The 26,206-nt window shown below is 33.7% G+C and overlaps 1 protein-coding gene across 1 annotated transcript in view; it reads left to right on the top strand.

The window, feature by feature from the left end:
• The window catches only part of SLC13A3 (solute carrier family 13 member 3), an 86,228-nt gene that overhangs the window by 19,171 nt on the left and 40,851 nt on the right, over window positions 1–26,206 (top strand). Inside the window, exons 3-7 of the mRNA XM_053693641.1 lie at window positions 5,220–5,286; window positions 7,358–7,360; window positions 17,250–17,435; window positions 18,774–18,899; window positions 22,276–22,371. Coding sequence (XP_053549616.1) covers window positions 5,220–5,286; window positions 7,358–7,360; window positions 17,250–17,435; window positions 18,774–18,899; window positions 22,276–22,371 — 478 coding nt within the window. The remainder of the gene's footprint in view (window positions 1–5,219; window positions 5,287–7,357; window positions 7,361–17,249; window positions 17,436–18,773; window positions 18,900–22,275; window positions 22,372–26,206) is intronic.

Below are 26,206 nucleotides of genomic sequence, written 5' to 3'. Positions count from 1 at the left end.
GCAGGCAGTTTAGGGAGTTACGGGGCTCCAATACTCAGCGTAAGGCTTACTATGCCTGCATTTTGTGGCGAGGTGAAAATGGAGTAAGATTTCTCCATTTTCGCAACGTAAGTCCTTTGTCCTTTATATTGGATACCAAACTGCGTGGGTTTGGTATATCACTCTATGGGCCAAAAAACTACGGCCGAAGGGTGAAATATACGAGCGTAACTTCTAGGTTACGCCATATATAGGATACCAAACCAGCTCAATATTTGGCGTCGCCGGCTTTTGCGGGTGACGCTGCATATTGGATCAGGCCCCTAGTGTACAATGTCCCTTTAACAAATTTATTTTTATTAAAGGAGTACTGTTTCTTATCCCTATAAATATTCCTGCAATTATATACTGATAATAATACCATAATCATTATTTTACAGGAAAAAAATGTTTAGCCTTGGCAATTTTTATTTTCATCTGGAAAATCAGATAAATGTTTACTATTTTGCCATGTATTTATTTAGGCAAGATATATGCATGACACATAATAGATTTTAATAAAAATCTTCATAAAGTTTATTGTAAGACATGTTAAAGTGATGGTAAACTCTCCCAATTATATAAACAGATCTGGAATGTTAGTGATATTTTAGATGGAGTTTAATTTATCAGATGTAATGAAGATGCGCTATAACTTACTTTTTAATATACTAATTAAATTCAAATAACCCGCACTCCACCGCCTACATCAAAAGTACATTTTCTGTGAGCTAATAGTTACGGTTTGAATTGTTGTCCAATCAGCTCTCTAACTACAACAAAAGGCGCCCAAAGCGGAGAGTTCACGTGAACCAGTCTGCCCAGGATTGCAAAACGCTGGCCGTGTATTACATTTCACAAGCGTTTGATTGTGAAATGCCACCCCATGCTCTCGCTAGCCCAATGGCAGGCAAGTAGGGGTTGTCAATCACCCCGGGGTGAACGTACTCGGGGTGATTTAATCTGCCTGCTAATAGCTGGCATATTGGTTAGGAATCTGCTGTCTGATGACCGCTGCTTCCTAATTTTTGGCTGAAGGCTCACTAATGTGAGCGCCCAGCGATCAGCCCCCAGAGCTGCATACGCAGCCCATTAAATGGAGGGCCTAAATGTTGCTATAGAACAAAATTTACATGAAGGACTGGTAAAACCAACATCAGAATGTTATTATATTTGATATAAAAATGTTACTTTTAATAAAAAAGAATGCTAAAAATTGTTTGTGCAAAATCTAATGTTTAATGTTTCGTAGAGTGAAGAAAAGTGGTCAACATTTGTAAATGTAAAAAAAATGGCCCAGCAACATAATAATACAATGTATGGTATGCTAGGATCTGCATACAGCTTTTCTGAGAAATTATTAAGACAGTGTTCCTTAGATAGATGCAATAGAAAATCAGACATAATATATAGTCTAGTATTGCATTAAAGTGATGGTATATTTGCCCATTGTTTAAATAATAATTTAAATAAACATTACATTTTATTATAAGGTTTAATGATAAACAGTGGCGTCACTAGGGTTGGTGTCACCCGGTGCGGTAAGTCATGGTGTCACCCCCCCCCCCCAGAAAGCAGACACACACAAAAACACAGGCAAACACACATACAAACACTCAGACACACTTAAAAACATACTCAGATGCACACACAAACACTTGGAAACACACTCAGACACACACACAAAAACACACACACAAAAACACTGAGACACACAAAAACTCAGACACACACATACAAAATATGTAAACTGCACTGCATTAATTAGGAAGCTCATGCCTAGAGCTGCTCCCTGGCTCAGCAGAACATCAAATGAAAGATAAACAGAGCACTCTAAAATAAATCACTGAAGAAAAGGTTTAGGCACGCAAACTATGAAAATTCTGCTCTCTGACTCTGTTCCAAGTCTGTCAGTGCACAGCCCTGAGCCGCATGTCACTGAGCAGTGAGCACAGATAGGCAGGCAGGTTTAGGCTAGCAGCGCAACTTTGCAAGCCCCACGGCACACCCACAACATTCATAGTGAAATTGGGCAGGGGAGGAGCAAAGTACAAACAAGCAAAAGCAGCCGGGAAAACTATTTGTTGAAATTGCAGCACTGGCTCAAGGGGCAAAAAAATTGTGTGTCTACAACTTCCCCAGTCCCACTAATGTTCACAAATGCCAGCCTCTAATAAAATAATCTATGCATCTCAACATTGTATTTCTTTGAATTTCAATAAAATTTAAAAAAAAAAAAAAAAAAAAAAAAAATTTTTTTTTTTTTTTTGGTGTCACCCCCTGGAGGGTGTCACCCGGGTGCGGCCCGCCCCCCCCGCCCCCCCCTAGTGACGCCACTGATGATAAACTATTCGTTTTTATGCGCCCAAAATTATACATTAATGTTACATCCTTTTATTCTAGTACCTTCATCTGCCCATTATTAACCTAGCTTTTTTTTCTTTTTCTGAAGTTGAATGGCAGCCCATTATAATATGTGCTGTTTGGCACGTCAAGAAAAAGAAAAGAAAAAAAAAAGCCCATTGCAGAGCTGCTAATGCGTTCTGATCCCTTGCACACTGATAATCTGCTTAACTAGTCTCAGAAGCTCCCATTGCTGGTGTAATGATAATATAATAATGTATGTCTAATGATAATAATGTATGCCGAAAAGAGTGATTTCTGTTCCTTCTACTGTTAGGCGTTATATAACAAACAGCAAACCGCTTTCCTGACCAAGCACCAGTCTTCTCAGTGTCAGGTTGACGGCTGTTGTTTTGAATAAAACAAACTTTCCTCAAAGGCTGAGCCGCTTAGCTCAGCACACACCTTACAGATATACTGAACATTAACACAGTGTTTCAACAAGGGCCAGGTGTACGAGAGCAATGAGACTAAACTTAGTAGCTTAACTCTCTCTAGTACTTTAACTAGCTCCTATAAAACAAACAGCAATTTAGTACTAAGAAGTAACTGTAAATTTTTAACTTTGTTTTTCAAAGAAAGACATACATTTGTAAAGGTTTAGTCTCACAATCCATGCAAATATAAACTTAGATAAGTTTATTAAGTTACTTAATGCACATCTCCTGATAGCAGATGTATCCAGGGTAAAGGTAATCTAAGTCAGACAGTCCAGGTCAAGGCCTCACATGGAACAGCAGTACAAATCATTTAACAAACTCAGAATACACAAACAGGCTAAAGTCAAATAACAAGTCAGTCCAAACAAAAAGTTAAAGGGACAGTCTAGTAAATATTATACTCTCATGATTCATATAGGGCATGCAAGTTTAAACAACTTTCCAATTTACTTTTATCATCAAATATGCTTTATCTCTTGGTATTCTTTGTTGAAAGCTAAACCTAGGTAGGCTCATATGCTAATTATCTCAGTGCATTTTGACAGTTTTTTTTACAGTCAAACAGCTCTAGTTCATGTGGGCCATATAGATAACTTTGTGCTCACTTCTGTGGAGTTATTTAAGAGTCTGCACTGACTGGCTAAAATGCAAGTCTGTCAAAATAGCTGAAATAAGGTTGCAGTCTGGTGAGGCTTAGATACAAGGTAATCACATAGGTGAAAAGTTAATTCATATAACAGAGCTGGTTATATATGGCAAAACTTGAAAATAGGTAATAAAGAGATTATCTATTTTTTTAAACAATAAAAATTCTGGAGCAGGCTGTGCCTTTAATACAGAAGCATAGGCAGGGAAAGCAGAAATCAATCCAGAATATAAAAGTAGAAATTGCCAGAGCCAAGGTAAACTCAATACACAGGCAACCACATGCTACAAATCAGAGCTAATATATACTACTGCAATTAAGGCCTAATTGGTCTTCTAGGCCTCCCTAAAGGTGCAATACGCTTAAAGGGACAGTTTACTCAAAAATTTGCTTCCCTTTAATTTGTTCCCAATGATCCACTTTACCTGCTGGAGTGTATTCAATTGTTTACAAGTATTTCCTTTACCCTTATATTAGCATTTTAAATAGTTGATTTAGCCTGTGGCATCCCCACCTATTCTGAAAGTTTTGGGCCTTAGGTCCAAACTGTGTAATCGCAGCCAGCAGATGAAATTACACTCCCAGATGGGTATAGAAGAGATGAGGTAATAAAATGTTAATTTTCCATTGTTCTCTCCAAGTATTGGTCTTTGGTTTACGGACAGATATAAGATAAATAAGCATGTATATGTACACAATGTGATAAAGTAATGAGATCTGATTATACCTACAAGTTCCACCCATTTTATTAGGTTGTGGCTTCAAAACACAAAATCAGCTAATTCATATACACAAATAAGCCATAAATAGCAAATTGTAATACATTTTATACTCTGCAGTTTGTAAAAAAGTAATTGGAAACACATTAAAGGGACACTTAACACCTGCTTAAAATTTACTAAACTGTTTCTGAGGAATCAAAATAATCTAATACACTGTTCTAAATGATGTATATTCATCTTACTACAAGCTCTTCAAGAAGACTCTTCATATTTTCTATGTTTATCAACAGCTTGTATTTTCCTATCTATGGTGCCATCTTGTAACGTGCGTTCCACACAGGCACTGCAGTCACATGACACGTGTGCACGGCAGCTTCTTCTCTCACTGATGTAACTTATTGAAGGCAGCCAAGTCGTCAATGCTCATTCACTGTAATGCATTGCAGTATATGAGGACAAAGTTTAATTTTATATCTGTAATACAGTAACTGCTTCTTATTTTATAAAACATGTTTAACATTGTATATACCCTGAACAGATCTCCACAGTCTTTATTTTTCACAGTTAGTTCAGAAAATCTTAAGCAGGTGTTTAGTGTCCCTTTAAGGGAAAAACTAGTTTACAGTATTCTGTCCCTTTAAGAGTAGCAGGAACAGAAATCGCTCTTTTAGACATACACTTACCATGATAGTTGGCTACGTAGAGAGGAATCGCTCTGCTTTTTATTTTTAAAGTGTTTTTGATTATAAAAACGTCTTTGAAAATAGTTAAATTTACCATCACTTTAACTTGTCCAATAGCTATATAAAGTCAAGAACAAATGTTAGTGGGAAAATGTAGACTATGTCCATGTTCAGTCCTCAAGAGTTTCCTGTGCAGCTTCCATTGATCCTTTTGAAACAGCCCCAAACTCTTGCTTCTTTTATATCACATAATTATAACTTTGTAGGTGGTCTAATTAATTAAATCCAGAATCTTTCTGATTTTCAGCAACTTTGCAAGAAAAAGGCCTGCATCAAGTTCCAACAGAAATGCAGCTATTGACAGCCTATGAAGAGTAAGTTAATTACTGTTTGTATTTATAATTTTACCAACACAGATATATTTGTAATGAGAGCAAAACTAATGTAAAAAGCGAGTAATTTCTAACTTTATCACAGAATACTACATCATTATTTTGTAGATACACAAACACAATGATCCATATAATGACTGTGAGTAACTGGATGTCAAGTAGCTTTACAAATGTGTCTGTAGGAGGAAACAATGTTACTGGTAATTAAAATACTGAGCTACACAAATATGTACTCTATAAATACTTACATTTAGAATACATGGGTTTTCTTCTTAAAGGTAAAACATTCTCCACAAATGTACTGCTAGCTTGTAAGTTTAATATTTGCTGTAGTGAAGTTATTACCCTCCCACCTGACACCCCGCACCCCCTGATCCCTCATCGATCCATCCCAAACAGCTCTCTTTCCACCCCCACACTGGTCACCATCATCTTAGGTACTAGCAGACAGTATACCAGTATGCAGTTTAGGGCTTTTATTTATTATTTAAAAAATATATAAATATTTACTTTTTAATATTTCCATAATGTAGATGACTCTTCAACCTTCCACCTCCCTGGTCCCCCTCAAACAGCTCTCTAAAAATGAGGGGTTTGACTTTTTAGAGCACTTGGCTGACTTTTCACTTGGGTACAATTTATACAGTAAGAATGGATTGCACCTGAATGACATGGGTGCATGTGTGTTGGGGGAGAGGATGGTAGTAATAATGTAGAGACCCTGTGGATTGAAATAAAGAGTGAGGAAAAAACGTTACAAATATTACTAGGAACATGCTACAAGCCCCCCCCCCCCCCCCCAACATTAGTGACATGGAGAAAATGAAACTCAACTACTAAGGCAAATAGGAAAGGCTGCTAATAATACTAGTGCTGCAATTATGGAGGATTTTAACTACCCCCGACATAAACTGGGCCAATGAAACTACTAATACAGCTAAGAGAGATCGATTTTTAAATGTTTTTAGGGAAAACTTCATGTCACAGTTAATTGAGGAGCCAACTAGGAGTAAAGCTATATTGGATTTTGTACTATCAAACAATACAGATATAATATCAAACATAGAAGTCAAAGAACATTTGGGTAACAGTGATCATAACATGGTCACATTTAAAATCACTTTCCATAAGCAGTGTTATAAGGGTTCAACTAAAACTTTTAATTTTAAGAAAGCTAAATTCTCTTATACAAACACTGAGGATAAATGGATAACATTTAAAATTGTGTGTGTATATATATATATATATATATATATATATATATATATATATATATATATATATCAACACATACCACATGGTTATAACAGTAAAATAAATAAATCCAAGCCAAAGTGGATAAATAAAAATGTGTTAAGAGAAATTAGGAAAAAAAATGTGGGGCATTTAAATTATATAACGAAAATAGTACAGACTCAATATTCCAAATATATAAGGAATGTAATAAAGCATGCAAAAAAAGCATTCAAATTAGCCAACATTGAAAATTAAAGATTAATGGCAAAGTATTATAAGTCAAACCCTAAAAGTCTTTTCATTTTTTAAGTACATAAATGGCAAAAAAATCTAAGAAGGACAATATAGGTAAATTAAACTATGTGAAGGGTAGTGTGACAGGGAGAAGGCTGAGGTACTAAACCAGTTCTTTTCTTAAGTATACACAAGAGAGGAACCAATGGGAGATACTTTGAAACAAACTAGAACAGAAATTTGTCTCTTGTGATTGGCTAACTAGATGTGCTCAGCTAGCTGTCAGCAGTGCAATGCTTCTCCTTCAGCAAAGGATAAGAAGATAATGGAGCAAATTTGATAATAGAAGTAAATTGGAAAGTTGTTTAAAGGGACAGTCAAGTATAAATTAAACTTTCATTATTCAGATAGGACTTTAATTTTAATTGACTTTCCAATTTACTTTTATCATCAAATTTGCTTTTTTCTCTTGGTATTCTTAGTTTAAACTAAGCATAGGTAGGCTCATATGCTAATTTCTAAGCCTTTGAGGGCTGCCTCTTATCACATGCTTTTTAAATCTCTTTTCAACACAAAGAGACAGAAAGTACACGTGGGTAATATAGATAACACTGTGATCAGGCACAGGAGGTTATTTAAAGGGACAGTTTACCCAAAATGTGAAACAATTTTAAATATAACAGCATGAAAAGTTAAACATAGTAGTGCTGAATAATGTTTTGGAATCGTTGCCTGCTTTAATAAATAATTTTTTGAAATCTTCGTTTCTTAAGTACTAACCTAAGCCCATCATATTATTTTGTGGCCGAGCGGCCAGTTCGACTTTGCTCTTTTTGCGCAGCGCGCATGCGCTGCCCCTCACGTTGATGTCACCGCAAGTGTGAACTCGGGCTTGAGCTGCGTAAAAGAGCGTCCGTGTTCATATGTGAACACTTTTCTTTTTATCATCTAGAAGGAATGTAGGGACACATACTGGAGTTTTTTTATTAATACTATATAAAGCTGGCATTGATTAAATGGTTATCACAGAGTAACTGCTGGTGTTGTAGTTGTGAGGAGGTATTCTATACCATTAATAACACGTTAACCTCATCATATGGAGATGCTAAGCACAGTTGTCAGGTATCACAATTTTGCGAGTAGATATGTGCATATATTCAGCATTCATTAATCGTTAGATAAACAAAACTAGTACTAAATATTGCTGTGGTCTGGGCATTCGGCTCTTTCTGCTGCCAGATTCATTAGGAAAGAAGTGCAATACAAGAATATCTGTGCAAATCTGAATATCTGTGGTTGCACTTCTTTCTTAATAAATCCTGCGGCAGAAAGAGCCGAATTCCACAGACCAAAGCAATATTCAGTATTTGTTTATCTAATGATTAATGAATGCTGAATATATGTGATAACGCGACCGCAACATTGAGCACTCACTGATGGCAAGTGGGGCGCGCGTGAAGTGCATCTAATTAATTACGCAAATGGAATTGGTCAGGGGGCGGGATGAGAACACACTGTTGCCCATCCCTTTTACCCGGGCGTTCCGAGATCATCGAGAACAGCATCTCAGAAATAAAGTCAAAAGGTATAAAAATTTATTTTGACATATACAATTTAATTATCTATTGCTCTATATACATTTTGCAAATCGTGTTTCTGCTGCAAGATCATCAGCCTAACTTGAGTAAACTGGTCCTTTAAGATCTAGCACAAAACAATGCTAAATGCAAGACAATAGATAATAAACAGTCACAGTCATGTGATCAGGGGGCTGGAAGAAGGTTCCTAGATACAAGGTAATCACAAAGGTAAAAAGTATGATTATAAAAACTATTCTTTTTCCCCAATTGATGTATATCATGCAAAATCTACCATTATTTATAAAAACCCAAGATATAAAAAAATTCAATAGTGAATCAACTAATTTTATATGGAACAACAAAAGACATATGATATCTATAACTAAACTATCTCTTGGATCTGAGGAAGGTGGCTTATCTTTCCCAGATATTAAAAAATATAATATTGCTATATTAGCTCGATCAGCATTTGACTGGTTAACAGAAGCTAATCATCTTACACATCTCCAAACTGAAAAATATCTTTGTAAACCATATGCATTAAAAGCCTTGTTACATTGCCCTGTGTCTCAGTTGCCTAAGGAAATTAAAACTATGACTATAATACGTAACACACCATTGATGCTTGGCATAAATTAAACAAATTATTTAACATTAATTTTGAGATTTCCCCATTACTTCCAATAAAAGGTAACCCAAAATTTACTCCTGGGTTATCTAATGAAGTTTATAATGTCTGGGCACAGAAAGGTCTATTGAACGTATATCAATGTTTAAATAACCGCCTTCAAATAAGAACGTTTGAGGAACTTGCGAGTGTTTTTTCTTTGTCAAATAAAAACTTTTATGCCTATCTTCAGATTAGACATTTTATTACTGATAGTAAAATTTCAAACGCTGATACGGAAGGATGGGGTAAAATTGAACAATACTTCACTTATTACAAATCTGGTCATCACAGCATCTCTCTATTATACAAGATTATGCTTGCTAAACAGGGGCAATTGAGCATCAATAGCCTTTCTGAAAAATGGAATTTCCATTTTTCTGATATATCTGTAGACATACTATATACAGGCTTTAAATGGGTTAAAAAAGCTGCCATTTCTACAACTTGGAAAGAATCACATCTAAAGCTAATGAATAATGCATATCTCACACCTAGGAAAATGTCTAAATGGCATACAAAACATGTCTTTAAAAAGGGTATTAATTGTTCCAGATGCAATAACGCAAATGCAGACATAGTTTATTGTTTTTTGGGACTGTCCTAAAATTAAACAGTTCTGGTGTAAAGTTGAGTTTTGGATTAATAAGATGTTAGAAAACAGAATAAAATTTACATCCAGATATATTTTTTTCTTGCCCCTAAAGAAAATAGAAATAATAGCAACCATATCAATACAGTGATCATGTTAGGGCGTAATCTTATCCTTAAAAATTGGAAGAGCAACAAGGCTCCATCGATCCCGTCCTTTTTAAACTCAATACTTTCCCAGATATTTTTTGAACAAATGACCATATCACCTTTACACAAGAAAAAGATCACAGTTTTCTTTTCAACATGGTTAAGAGTTATACTATCTTATCCTCGAGATACACAATTTTCTCTTATCACTAGCCTGCGCAGAACAGAGTACTTTGAAACCCTAATTTTGTCAGGGGTATTCCCACCTGAATGGTACTGAGTTTCAGAGTAGCTTGGTTATGAGATAAGGAGATGGGGAATGGATAAACCATCTTGAGTGGGACGGCGGGGATTGGGGGAGGGTTGGATGCGGAGGGAGTAGAGAGTTAGAGCGGTGGGTGTTTTCTCTTTTATTTTATTTTTTTCTTTTTTTTTTCTTTTCCCTTTCTCTCATTTTTCTTCTTCTTTTTTCTCTCTTTCTTTGTATGAATTTAAATTGCCTTATATCTCAATTGGGATAAGGCAAAGGATCCTTAAAATCCAAAGGATAATGAGCACAAGTGTAATCTCTATAGATAGAACTAGAATTGTATGGAATATATGATAATGTATTTGTTTTCTAGTTCCCTTTTTGTTTACTACTGCAAGTGTACTTGTTTCCTTTCAATAAAAAAAAATTTGATTTAAAAACAAAAAAAACAAAGGTAAAAAGTACATTAATATAACTGTGTTGGTTTTGCAAAACTGGGGAATGAGTAATAAAGGGATTATCTATCTTTTAAAACAATAACAATTCTATGGTTGACTGTCCCTTTAAATTATATGTTCTATCCAAATCATGAAAGAAAATGTTGAGGTTTCCTTGTCCTTTAAGGCTCAGATGGAATTTATCCAAGGGTTTATACGGGAATGTAGCACTGTTATAGCGAAACCTCTTCTCTTAATTTTTCAATCCTCAGGCATAGAACCACAAGACTGGCATAAAGCTGATGTGGTGACACTTTTTTTAAAAAGGGAAGCAGGGCTGATCCAGTAAACCATAGACCGGTTAGTCTGACATCAATAGTGGGGAATATACTTGCAGGGATTATATGGGATTATATTGATGAGTATAATAATGTAAACAAGATTATGAGTTCAAATCAGCATGGTTTTATGATAAATTATTATTATTATTATCATCGGTTATTTGTAGAGCGCCAACAGATTCCGCAGCACTATAAACAAAGGGGGAGTACAACAAAACAATTATAGGGTAGAGGGCCCTGCCAAGAGTTGCACTGTTGTAGTCAGCTCTTAAGAAGGTGATCTACAAACAGCTGGACTTTTAGGCTTACATGCGAAGAGTGTTCAGGGGATTGCAGTGGAGGAGAGGAACTGGTATTAGGAAAGGTTAGCGTAGGTTGTATGCGTCCCTGAAGAGTAGAGTCTTTAGGGAGCACTTGAAGCTTTTAAAACTAGAAGAGAGTCTAGTGACATAAATAGATTATGTCAAATTAATCTAATTAGATTATACGAGGAAGCACGTAAAAATATAGATAAAGGGTAATCGATTGATATGATATACTTGAATTTTGCAAAGGTGTTCGATACAGTGCCACAAGAGAGATTAATGTACAAAATGAAGGGACTGGGAATAAATGAAAATGTCAGCTCATGGATAAATAATGGGATAAAAGACAGGGAGCAACGAGTAGTAGTAAATGGATCATACTCGGATTAGACAAAGGTAAATAGTGGAGTCCCACAGGGATCAGTACTGCAGTACTGGGTCCTGTTCTTTTTAATATTTTTATTAATGACTTGAAGCAAGGATTAAATAGCAACATCTATTTTTGCAGATGATACAAAGTTGTGTGAGGTCATTAGGTCAGTGCAGGATGATATTGCTTTACAGGGGGATCTACAAAAATTAGAAGAATGGGCAGATACATGGAAAAATTTGATTTAATACTGGAAAATACAAGGTTCAACATTTTGGAAGTAGAAATAAGCAGGCAACCTATTATTTCAATGGGACTAGACTTAGCTAAACAGAAAAGGAATGGCACTTGGGAGTAGTAATAGATAACAAGCTAAAGATGGGTTCACAATGCAGGGCAGTGGCATGTATTAAAAGAGGCATTGTTGCAAGGGAGGAAAGCATAATTCTGTCACTATATTAATCCCGGGTAAAACCTCACCTTGAGTGTGTAGTGCAGTTCTGGGGACCAATCTTAAAAAATAGATTGCAGACTTATAAAAAGTTCAGAGAAGGGCCACAAAGCTAATAAGGGGAGTGGATAATTTAAGATATGAAGAGAGGTTAGCCAAACTGAGTCTGTTTTCTCTAGAAAAAAAGGTGCTTGAGAGGTGACTTTATATAAATGTATTCAAGGCCCATATACAGAGATGGCCGAAGCTCAGTTTGTTCCAAGAATTCTTTTGTGACAATAGGTCACAATTTAAAGCTGGATGAAAGGAGATTTGATATCCAGCAATGTAAAGATTGTTTCACTCTTAGAGCAATCAAATTGTGGAACTCATTACCTAAGGAGGTAGTAAATGCTAATACCTTAGATACATTTAAAAATGGTTTAGATACATTTCTGGCAAGAAACAGAATTCAGTGATATGACTGATTGTTTTAAATGGGTCACCGTTTTTTAATGGGATTAATTTAAACCCAACTGGAGCTTTTATTTTAAGTTTATTACAGGGAGTGCAGAATTATTAGGCAAGTTGTATTTTTGAGGATTAATTTTATTATTTAACAACAACCATGTTTTCAATGAACCCAAAAAACTCATTAATATCAAAGCTGAATAGTTTTGGAAGTAGTTTTTAGTTTGTTTTTAGTTATAGCTATTTTAGGGGGATATATGTGTGTGCAGGTGACTATTACTGTGCATAATTATTAGGCAACTTAACAAAAAACAAATATATACCCATTTCAATTATTTATTTTTACCAGTGAAACCAATATAACATCTCAACATTCACAAATATACATTTCTGACATTCAAAAACAAAACAAAAACAAATCAGTGACCAATATAGCCACCTTTCTTTGCAAAGACACTCAAAAGCCTGCCATCCATGGATTCTGTCAGTGTTTTGATCTGTTCACCATCAACATTGCGTGCAGCAGCAACCACAGCCTCCCAGACACTGTTCAGAGAGGTGTACTGTTTTCCCTCCTTGTAAATCTCACATTTGATGATGGACCACAGGTTCTCAATGGGGTTCAGATCAGGTGAACAAGGAGGCCATGTCATTAGATTTTCTTCTTTTATACCCTTTCTTGCCAGCCACGCTGTGGAGTACTTGGACGCGTGTGATGGAGCATTGTCCTGCATGAAAATCATGTTTTTCTTGAAGGATGCAGACTTCTTCCTGTACCACTGCTTGAAGTAGGTGTCTTCCAGAAACTGGCAGTAGGACTGGGAGTTGAGCTTGACTCCATCCTCAACCCGAAAAGGCCCCACAAGCTCATCTTTGATGATACCAGCCCAAACCAGTACTCCACCTCCACCTTGCTGGCGTCTGAGTCGGACTGGAGCTCTCTGCCCTTTACCAATCCAGCCACAGGCCCATCCATCTGGCCCATCAAGACTCACTCTCATTTCATCAGTCCATAAAACCTTAGAAAAATCAGTCTTGAGATATTTCTTGGCCCAGTCTTGACGTTTCAGCTTGTGTGTCTTGTTCAGTGGTGGTCGTCTTTCAGCCTTTCTTACCTTGGCCATGTCTCTGAGTATTGCACACCTTGTGCTTTTGGGCACTCCAGTGATGTTGAAGCTCTGAAATATGGCCAAACTGGTGGCAAGTGGCATCTTGGCAGCTGCACGCTTGACTTTTCTCAGTTCATGGGCAGTTATTTTGCGCCTTGGTTTTTCCACACGCTTCTTGCGACCCTGTTGACTATTTTGAATGAAACGCTTGATTGTTCGATGATCACGCTTCAGAAGCTTTGCAATTTTAAGAGTGCTGCATCCCTCTGCAAGATATCTCACTATTTTTGACTTTTCTGAGCCTGTCAAGTCCTTCTTTTGACCCATTTTGCCAAAGGAAAGGAAGTTGCCTAATAATTATGCACACCTGATATAGGGTGTTGATGTCATTAGACCACACCCCTTCTCATTACAGAGATGCACATCACCTAATATGCTTAATTGGTAGTAGGCTTTCGAGCCTATACAGCTTGGAGTAAGACAACATGCATAAAGAGGATGATGTGGTCAAAATACTCATTTGCCTAATAATTCTGCACTCCCTGTAAGATTTGTATAGGATGAACTCGATGGACTTTTTTTCTGTCTTTTTTATCCTTATCTACTATATTACTATGCAAAACAACCATAAACCCATACACAGAGTTACACATTTGTAAAAAAAACACACTGATTATGAGTTATAAACTAATCATGAATAGCATTAGTGAATAGTCTACGTTATCTATGTAACTTAAAAAACAACTTATGGAACACACATATCTGCAACCATATAATGATTAAACGGTGTTTATCCTTCAAAACCTTGTTTGGGTGTCATTTTCCACCCTTTGCTGTTTTACTGTGATAAATTATGTTGGGGATTTAACATTAACATTTCTTTAAGTTGTATTATGCTCATAAGAAAAAAAAAAATCAACATAAAAAGTATTATACTTCCACAATGTTAGTGCCCTACTCATCAAACTCTAATTGCCCCTCTTTCACTACAGAATCATTAGATAACATTTATGTTAGATCCCTGACATAATTTATAGCTTTAAAAATATCTTAAGGCTTTATAGAGATAAGGAACTCTTTATGATGTGGTAGGCTCTTATGAGTTATGATACAAGGTTGTAAAGAGACAAGAACAACACTATTATATGATAGAGAAATAGGTTATAGCAGCTTACTAATAATGTTTCTAAAGCAAAATACATAGTAAAACTAAACAATGCATGCCCATCATGAAATTACAATAAAAATAATTAAGAGACTATATTCTTTATCCATCAAACTACTCATTATCTATAATAATTATCAATGCATTGTTTACTTTTTCTAAGATACAATCAAGTGATTAGGGTCTCTTTGATAGGCCATCTGGTAGATAATGATTGCCATTTATATGGAAATCACCTGCTATTGAGAAAGGTGTCTACTTCAAAGAATGCTTACAAAAACAACAATATAATATATATTAAAAATAATTACTACTCTAAATTAATCTAAAAAACATGTGATGACTCGAAGAATATGAATATCTAAAAACCAATAGGGAACATATATTTCAGATGATTCGGTTTTACTGGGAGGAATATATGAATAGACCAGACGTAGGGTAGAGGAAGGGGGCCTGGAGGGGTGGGAGGTATGTGTTTTTCCTTTTTTTTTTTTTTTTTTTTTTTAGGACACACTGATGTATAAATGTAAGTGGAACAAACTAGCTTTATACCATGTTTAAGAATATATACGACGTTTGTTCAAGTTTATGTGTAAATTTTGTAGGTTATTGTAATGTTGTAATGGTTTGTTGTGTATAATAAAAAAGATAAAAAAAAAAAAAAAAAAAAGATGTGATCATAAAAAACAAAAAAACAAAAAAAAAAAACAGTTTTTAATAGAAAGATATTGGCAGGCCCAAATAGAACAAGGCTTAGCTGTTAGTTTGTGCACTATTCCTATAAAACAATATGTAAAGGATATTCACTTTTCAGAATACCTTGTTGCTTAAATGGCACACACTGCTTAATGTTATCTTTGTGGCAATAATATATGAGAATATGGGACACTCTGGACACACTATAGATGGTGTTGTAATTTGACACTTATCAGCACAAAGCCTAACTCCAATTTTAATCATTATCATTTGTCATGTTATTAGATCATTTACAAATAGAGTAACATATGACATTCAACAAAAAGAAAATAAAATACTACAGAATAAAATTGTAATCTTGAACATCAACAATTGTGCTCTAAACCCACTTGTTTCAACACCCCTTTTCCTTTTGAGGTATGAGTGGTGTTTGTGTGGGTCCTGTATGCTGTCCCAATAAGAAATTGCCTAATTTTGATATCCACCATACAGTAATTTTTTTTCAGTGTCAGAGGATTGATATCACTCATTGAAAAAGGGCTTCCCTCTTTCCAAAACAGGGCCTTATGCCCTATGCATGTTTAAAATGTCTTTGGTGTTTTGTAGGGAAGGTAATAATCAGCATTATCACATCAAAAACAATTGAATGCTTTATTTAATTTGCATAAAATCCTGAAAGTCTGCAATAAATTACAGGTTCTGTATTTAATTTTACAAGAACATAACATATAGCACCACTCTGTGCTTTACTATTTCATTTCTATTATACTCAATTAAGTTAATCACCACTGGGGAAAAAAGAAAACGTAATAAATATGTAACTAACAACTAACTTCATGTATAAATATTTGTTTTGCTCAGCTATAAAAACAGGCTCAGAAGAAAATGGTCAGGTGTGGAACAATTTATTATTCTATGACTATAAAGAGTATTTGTATTTTGAAACCAGGAAGAAAATCCTTCTTAATGAGATTAGAAAAGAATGTGAAATGGTAATAAGGTACTTAAAAGAAAACTGGCATTTTTTACTTCAAATGTAAAATTATTCTTGATAATAACAACATGTTGTATAAAATAGTTATATAGAACTTTGAAAAGCTCCAGATTACTTAAAATGTATTTGACAACACCACCTCTTCAATATTTATAATATGTTTGCACATAGCTCAACAAGGTGACTGCCCTCAGTGTGATTGCCCAGGAATAGGCTACCTTGCATGTAAAGCAATACAAAGCCAAAGGTGCTGATATCAGACACTAACATGAAGTAATAAAGAATCAGTTTTAACAACAGTAATGGTTCAATCTTTATTTAAAACTTGAAAGTGTTTTCTTTTTAAATTTGATGCTAATTATAAGGACATTAAAGGGACACTGAACCCAGTTTTTTTCTTTCGTGATTCAGATAGAGCATGCAATTTTAAGCAACTTTCTAATTTACTCCTATTATCAATTTTTTCTTCGTTCACTTGCTATCTCTATTTGAAAAAGAAGGCATCTAAGCTTCTTTTTTGGTTCAGACTCTGGACATCACTTTTTTATTGGTGGATGAATCTATCCACCAATCAGCAAGAATAACCCAGGTTATTCACCAAAAATGGGCCGGCATCTAAACTTACATGCTTGCATTTCAAATAAAGATACCAAGAGAATGAAGAAAATGTGATAATAGGAGTAAATTAGAAAGTTGCTTAAAATTGCATGCTCTATCTGAATCACGAAAGAAAAAAATTGGGTTCAGTTTCCCTTTAAAGGGATATGAAACCTAAAGATTTTCTTTCATGATTCAGATAGCGCATGCAATTTTAAACAATTTTCTAATTTACTTCTTTACTTTATCCAAAATGTACAGTAAAGCAATCGTGAACGCCTATGTATTCTAATAAACCTTTCTGATGTGTTTCTTTTTATAGCAAGGATATACCAGTGAAGACAGACATTACTATTGAGATGCACCCAGATATGAAGGAAGAGAAAGCAAGACAGACTCGAGTTTGGAAAGCTTTTCTTATATCAATCCCATACTCTGCCAGTATTGGAGGAACAGCTACTTTAACTGGAACAGCACCCAACCTTATTCTCCTTGGACAGCTCAAGAGGTACATTTTGTAAATGGAATTTTTGTACTAATTATAATTATTAGAAAGTGCATGAATTGTTAAAAAAAATATATACTTTAAAAAAAATGTAACTACAAGGCATATTTAAATTATTTATCATATATACTTTTATTTATTTATTTTTAGTCAACTACATTATTTGTTCTTTTGATACCTTCCAATATTGGCATTTTAGGATTAAAAATCTTCAAGTTAAAATTCCTACAAATAGCAAATTAAATAAGTGTGAATATAATAGTCAGATGATTCTGTTAAGGCTCATATGTCAGAAACAATAAATAGATTATGTATCCTATTCTGTGTTTTATTTTATTATACATAAACATATTAATTGCATTGACTGTCTTATATTGTATTACTGTATTCTTATTTTTTATCACTTAAAGGGACATAAAACAAGTTGGGATAGAGCCAAAATAATATAATATGTACTTTAATTACTTTACCTGCAAATTTATACTGCAGTGCCTCACCATTAACCCTTTCTTTTCAGCTTCTGAATTGTACAGCTCTAACTCTCCCCACACAATTCCTTGTATGGCTGCATCTATGTTTATTGTTGTTTTGGTAGAAGGCAAAAGTGAATAGGGATGCATGACTAAAAGCTGTGAACTCAGTTGAAATACAATGCCTGTGTCTAAACACTGATAAGAGGGGTGGAGTTGGCTGCTCCAGGTAGCTTAGCTATGTAATTCATTTTGCTTATTTTTGAAAATGATTTTGAAATACTTGCCAGCAATTTTTAAACAATTTTTTAATGCAAATTATTTTAAATTAATTAGCCCTTTTAGGATATGCACAGATCTCAACCTGTTTTATGGCACTTTAATTTATTAAAGCATTATTGATTTATAGAGAAGGCATATTAACATTGCAAATAAATTCAGTGGAATTCTTACATTCTCCGTATATTTTTCTTTTCTCGCTTTCACTAACAGCAATTATTTTAAAGTGTAATAGCTTTATTGTCTTTATTAATTTTGGTAACTTTGTGACATAGGTATTTCAAATATAAAAATATTATCCTTTTTCTTTTTTTAAAAAAGAATGTCCAATAAGATAAAATATTATTCTACAAAGGTATCTTGATGAGTTTATATTTTCATATTAGAGGTAGTGCAGAGGTGTATCTATCTATCTATCTATCTATCTATCTATCTATCTATCTATCTATCATCTATCTATCATCTGTCTGTATGTCTTTCTGTCTGTCTGTCGATCGACCTATCTATATCTATCTATTTATATCTATTTATATATATATATAATGTGTGTGTGCTTTTTATGCTAACATGCTAACTAAAATGTTTTTTAAAGTTTCTTTCCAGGGTGTGATGTAGTGAACTTTGGTTCCTGGTTTGTCTTTGCATTTCCATTAATGATTTTATTCCTTATTTTTGGATGGCTTTGGATCTCAATTATGCATGGAGCAATTAGCTTCAGGTACTTCAGAATTTTGTATATGTTTTATGATAATATTAGTAATTACATGTGATCGGTGGAGGACATACTAAAACCTAGTTGTAATGCAATCAATGTAGAATAAACACTTTAGTACTCTGGATTATAATTTAACATCTCTCTGAATAAAATCTGAGCTGATTTATTATTTATCGAAAAGTAAAAGGAATGCCCAGCACTTACTGCAATCAGGTGCACGCTACAGAGGTCCTGCACATACCCCTCAGATCATTTCCAAATGTTTAAAAAGTAGCAGCACCACTTGGTATAATGTTTACCTCTGTTTATTGGGACATCAAATAAATATCTTAGCACAACGTTCCCAATAAACAGAGTTGAACATTATACCAAGTGGTGCTGCTACTTTTTGAACATTTGGAACTGATTTATTATTTGCCAGAGTATAATTAGGATGAGATAATGGCATAAATTAAGTTATTAAGGTAAAAATGCAGTTTATTAACAATAATGAACCTATAACTAAAATGTTCATAACAAGTATTCATCAATAACAAAACAACAGTAATCAGAAATAATTTCTATTGATTTATTTTTTTATTGCTGTGATTTGAAGAAATTTATTTTTTTGTTTTTATTCTTTGTTATCTAAACAAATATGTACTTCTATAAAACAAAATCATAAATCATGTAATAATACACATTTAGAAGAATTAAAGGGGAAGGGTAGTCAACATTTAAATTGTCATGATTCAGATAGGACATGCAATTTTAAACAACTTTCCAATTTACTTTTTATCATCAAATTTGCTTTGTTCTTTCGGTATCCTTTGTTGAAACCTAGATAGGCTCATATGTTAATTATTAAGCCCTTGAAGGCCGCCTCTTATCTCAGTTCATTTTGAAAGTTTTTCAAAACTAGATAGTACTATTTCATGTGTGCCATATAGTTATGTCTATTTCCACTCCTCCTATACCATGTGACAGCCATCAACCAATCACAAATGCATATACATATATTCTGTGAATTATTGCACATGCTCAGTAGGAGTTGGTGGCTCAAAAAGTGTAAATATAAAAATAATGTGCATTATTTGTTAATGGAAGTAAATTGGAAAATTGTTTAAAATTACATGCTCCATCTGAATCATAAAAAAGTTTAATTTTGACTTGTGTCCCTTTAAGAATAAAAGTACATTTTCCAGTAAGTGAAGAATATTGGAATGTGAAATATGTACAGTAAATATACAGTAGAACACATAAATACATAGATTCATATAAATTATATGAGAAACTAGCACGATATGTAACATTGCTTGGTATCTTTCTCTTGGGACAGTTGTGAGTCTTATTTGTGGACATTGACAAGGAAAGTTATCATGTATAATCTTGTGTTCTGATTATAAATTGACTAGGGATGGGCAAATGTCTTGCAACATTCAAAAAATGAAACAAATTTTAACAGATTCATTGGTTTGTTTGCATTTAGAATAATTGTACAACATTCTAATGTTTGTTTAATGTAATAGTATGTCTAATGCTATCTTTAAATGTATTATTCAAATTATGCTATATTCGAAATAGAAATAATTGAATCCATATATTTTTAATAGTATTTCTTACTCTCTCTTAAAGGGACATTGCGGTCAAAATTTAAATGCACATACTGTAGATGAATTACATCTTTGTATAGAAACACATTTGCAATATACATGCTTAGGCAAGTATGCTTCTAGTAAAAGTTATCACTGTTTTAGAGTTAACATTTTTCTCTGCACGTGCATGCGAAGCATAGCTAGATATTCTCAGTGCACCAGCATTTTAAAAACTGCAGCTGATCAGAGCACTAGTAGGGCTTGTATCATGTCTGCAATTAACAAATTGAGTCATTATCAAATGATACAAGCACCCTGGGTTCTCTGAGCAAGTGCTGTGTTTAAAATGCTGGTGCACGGTGCATACTTAAATACGCATTTGAATCAGGTATAGCTTTTATTAAAAACATTTTTGCTAATAAATGTATATTACAAAAATGCTTCTATTGAAAACTGAAATTCATCCATGTGGATTCCAATTTTGGCTGAAATGTCTCTTAAAAATGTAATATTTGAATTATGCAATTTTTGAAACAGAAACATTTGAATCAATATATTTGTATCTATTATTTATCAATTTACTAAATTCCCTACCACATGAACTATTGAACTTTTGAATAGCATTAGGTAAATCAAATGTTACATTTGAAATTTTGAATGTGGATATTCGATCTAATTTTAAACATTCGAAAATGAAAGTAACTTACGAAAACCGGTAATAACATTTATACCAATTTTTAATGGATTTTAATTCTTATCAACATTCGATTGTCCAAAACGAATGTTCACAGGACTATTCATTCTACCAAGTGAATTGCACTTTCATCCCATCCCTAACATAGACCCTATATGTCATGATAAATAACATCTGGTCCCATTTTAAATTATGTCTATCGACTTGTGCTCTTTGATGTTTGATATTTTCATAATGTCTACCTTATTTACCTGTTTGTTTTTATGAAAGGTTTTGCCTTAGAGGTTGCAAATTAAAATTATTTTAGGAGTATTATCTTAGTAGAGTATGAAAACTGATAAATCATGCACCATTCTCAGCACGTGATACCCAATACATGTCAGATATTCTTTTCATAGTTTGATAAATTGGCCAATGTATTCAAATAATATACTGTATTCTAGTTATTCTCAGCAGGTAACTGTGACAGCCGCAGTTATATGTGTCACAAGTAATAGCTAAAACATTAGTAAAAGCTTGGTGATAAATAAAAATATTAGATAATATTCAAGCAGATGTATTTAGTATTTCATTTAGCTGTACAGGTAGAATATACTTACATTTTCATATATTTTGTTTATTATTTACAATAAAGCCACTAAAGTAAAAATAAAAGTTTAATGATTCGGATAAAATATGCAATTTAAAAAAAACACAACAACTTTCCGATATACTTCCATTATTAAAATGTGCAGATCATTATTTTTCTGCGCACTTTCTGAGGCCCTGGTTCCTATGGAGCATGTGCAAAGGTGCACAGTATTTACATATATCTATTTAGTGATTGGCTAATAGATGAAACATGATATAGGGAAAGGAAAAATTGGATGAACTTTGAAATTTGTCAGAAAATATTCTACTGCTCATTTCAAATTCAAAGTAAGGACTATTGCATTATCTTTTTTTGTCTATTTGTCAATTATTCAATTATAGTGACCTTAGGGTATCAGCAGTGTTGCATGAATTAAAACAAAATAATGCATAAAAAAGAGATGTAAAGATTTAGGAAAATCTAAAATGTACAAAATGAAATGCAACACATAATTATTTATTTTTTTTACCTTTTTTCCAGTTGCAAGAGGAAAAAAAAATCTGAATTCAGAGCAGATGCTGAAGCCAAAGCAAAAGAAATTATAAAAGAAGATTACCTCAAGCTCGGACCAACTGTGTGAGTGTTGACATTAAAGGGACATTAAGCACTTTGTTATGGTAATATAAAATATAATTGCATTCTACAATTGAGAGCTTTTTAGTTCCTGCTAGAAATGAAAGTGCAAAACACTGTTATATTCCACACGGCCTTTAGCTGCACACTTCAATTACCTATTTATAACTGTCCCTAATTGGCCACAGCAGAGAAGGTAACCTAAGTTACAACATGGCAGCTCCCATTGTTTTATAGACACTAAAACTTTACACTTATTTTGTCAAAATTTAAACAGCTAATGAAACTTTAAAAAATAGATCTATATGTTGTTCTCAGACTAATCTTTTCTTTGAATGCATCATTCTATCTAGCATTTATTTAGCGCTTAATGTCCCTTTAACAGCTGTTTTTTCAAATGTTAAGTATTTTTTTTCTTTCAGCCCTAAATAAAGAGTCTAAAATGTACTAATTGTAATGTCTAATAATCAGAGTATTTAATAGACATGTGCAATGTGATCATTTATTTTAAGCTGAATCATTCGTAATGAATATTCGGGAAATTTAGTTTCCCCGTATATTTGTGGTTGCACGATTCGGTATTTGGTACATTTTAAATTAAAAGAATACTGAATATTCGCAAAAAAATTACATTTGTTTTTGTTAAACAAATGTAAATATTCCTAAGCTACAGGTGAAAAAAGTTCACCTGTAGCTTATCCTTACCTTTAGCGTTCCTGAGAGCCACGGGAACTCGACACCCTTCTTCACAGAGCCCCAGCCGCAATAATACCTCATGCCCTGGAATCTTCCACATTATGCCTCCTATAAGTGTGGGACTCTGTGAAGAAGAGGACCGGTTAGCGCAGCTCTCCATGGCACTAAAGTTAAGTATTTATCCATTTAAAGGAAATGTTTTCTTTAAATTTTGGCATTTGTTTAGATATTTATTTTGTAAAAACAAAATGAATATCTGTGTTTCGTTAACAAATTTGAATTTGTAAAAAAATAAATACACAAGCCTAACATTTAACATTTTCAGATAAAAGTCAAGGTATGTAGTCTTAGATGGCTTGAGTCAAATATTATAAAGTGCAACTGGCCTTGTTATGAAATTTCAAAATTAATTAATTTGAAGTGATATAAAACATTTTGACATTGCAATATACAGTGTTTAAAGGGACGTGAAACCCAACATTTTTCATTTATGATTCAGATAAAGCATATAATTTTTAACAACTTTCCAATTTACTTCAATTATCATTCTCTTCGTATCCTTTATTAAAGGAGCAGCATGCACTACTGGGAGCTGGCTAAACACATTGGTAAGCCAATGATAGGAGTTTTATATGTGCACCCAACAGTCAGCAGCTAGCTCCCAGATCCTGAGCCTACCTAGGTATGTTTTTCAACAAAGGATACAAAGAAAGCAATGCTTGCATCTGTGGATATTACTATCCACACAGGATGAAGAATGGAGGTTCCCTGAACCAATGACTGGCGAGTCTGCCACCAAGTCAATGACTGTCTTGTCTTGTGATCAACAGAAACCTCTGAGACAGATCCTTTTGGTCCCCATTCTGTTGATGCAGCAGGACCTGAAGATGAAATATGTCAATTGGTCTGCATCTGAGGCAGCCACCATGAGACCCACAACTTCCATGCTCTGAGCAACGTAAAAGAGAAGATACAGCTGTGGTACAGGCCTGCTGTAGCTTCAGTCTGCATTGATCTGTCAAAGACAAATGCATGGTCATGGAATCGATTATAATTCAAGAAAAGAAACACGAATCTGAATGAGTTTTTTGGAAGACTTTGGGGAAATCAGATATCCTTAGTTTATCACTTTCTGTACATATATATGTTTATTTATATTATCTATGTAAACCAAAGCTCAATACTTAGAACAATTGATGTTTAACATTTTATTTCTTATCTCTTCTACCTCACAGGTTTTCTTTAATCTATACTTAAAGGGACATGACACCCACATTTTTTCTTTCATGATTTAGAAAGAGAATGCAGTTTTAAACATCTTTCTAATTTACTTATATTATCTAATTTATTTTATTCTCTTGATATTCTTTGCTGAAAAGCATATCTAGATATGCTCAGTAGCTGCTGATTGGTTGCTGCACATAGAAGCCTTGTGTGATTGGCTCACCATGTGCATTGCTTTTTCTTCAACTAAGGATATCTAAAAAATGATGCAAAATAAATAATAGAAGTAAATTGTAATGCTGTTTAAATTTCTATTCTCTATCTGAATCATGAAAGAAAGATTTTGGGTTTAGTGGCCCTTTAAGTATAGAAACTTTCTGAATATAATAGCTAGGAATACCACAGGAAAAATAAGCTATGTCAAATGCCAAATTAAAGTAAAAGGAGCTATTTGTAAACAATTGTATACACCCAGCAGGTAAAATGGATCATTGGAAACAAATTAAAGTGAAGAAACATTTAGGGTAAACTGTCCATTTAATTACAGTAGCCAAAGTGTTATGATATGTAACATATATTCATTTCCTGGACAATTTGAATAAACAGTTATCTAAAAGCATATAGTTTGTGCAAGATCACACAGGGGGTGCTATCTAGCGCTTTCGCTAGAGTCTAAACTTTGCTAGAAGTAAGCTTTTTGTGAGTGATGGGTAGCACGCTTATTACAAGATATAGTTCACATTCCAATGTTCTTCACATACAGATTTTTTTATTTTTTATTGTAAATATATTTATATATATATATATATATATATATATATATATATATACACATATATCTATTTCTATATGTATAGATATCTATTTTATGATAACATTATCAGATATATATATTAAAAATGTATTTAATAAAACAAATTTACAAAATTTTCTATGGGAAGAACATAGGAAATTGTTTTTTAACACTTTAGGACTAACACAGTGTGGAGCGTGCATGAAGAATTAGTAATCTTATAACGTGATATTGAAATAATAAATAAGAAATATTAAAAAAAAAAAAAATTATTAAAAACTATTATACATGCTGTTAAATAATTTGTATATAGTATATGAATTATTTAGATTTTTTTACAGCCCTGGAACACATTGCATGCTATGTTCCCACAATAAACATCTTAAAGGATGACTCAATGCAATAGAATTGCATAATTAACAAGTGCATTAAAAAAGACAAGGCAATAACACCTATACTGAATTTCAAATAAGCAGTATATTTTTTTTCTGACAAATTATTTTTTCTCTCCCATTTTCTGGCCCCATGTATCATGTGACAGATATCAGCCAATCACAGACTAGTATACGTATAATCTGTGAGCTTGTGCACATGCTCAGTAGGATCTTGTTCCCCAGAAAGTGTGCATATAAAAAGACTGTGCAAAAATTTTTAATAGCGTAATTTAAAGTGGCTTAAAACTGCATGCTCTATCTGTATCATTAAAGGGACAGTCTAGTAAAAAATAAAGTTTTTGTATCCAGATAGGGCATGCAAATTTGCTTTGTTCCCTTGGTCGTATTTTTGAAAAGTTAAACCTAGGTAGGCTCAAACTAATTTCTAAAACTGTTGAAAACCGCCTCTTAGCTCAGAGCATTTTGAAAGTTTTTCATAGTTAGAGAGTACTAGTTCATCTGTGTCATATAGATAACATTGTGCTTGCTCACTCCTGTGGAATTATTTAGGAGTCTGCATTGATTGGCTAAACTGCATGTCTGTCAAAAGCACTGAGGTAAGGGGGCAGTCTGCAAAGGCTTAGATACAAGGTAATCACATAGGTAAAAAGTGCATTAATATAACCGTGTTGGTTATGTAAAACTGGGGAATGGGTAATAAATAGATTATCTATCTTTTTAAACAATAACA

Source organism: Bombina bombina, chromosome 1, assembly GCF_027579735.1.
Source record: "Bombina bombina isolate aBomBom1 chromosome 1, aBomBom1.pri, whole genome shotgun sequence".
NCBI lineage: Eukaryota > Metazoa > Chordata > Amphibia > Anura > Bombinatoridae > Bombina > Bombina bombina.
Note: the sequence above shows the minus strand (reverse complement) of the source record. Positions and strands in the feature narration are given on the sequence as shown.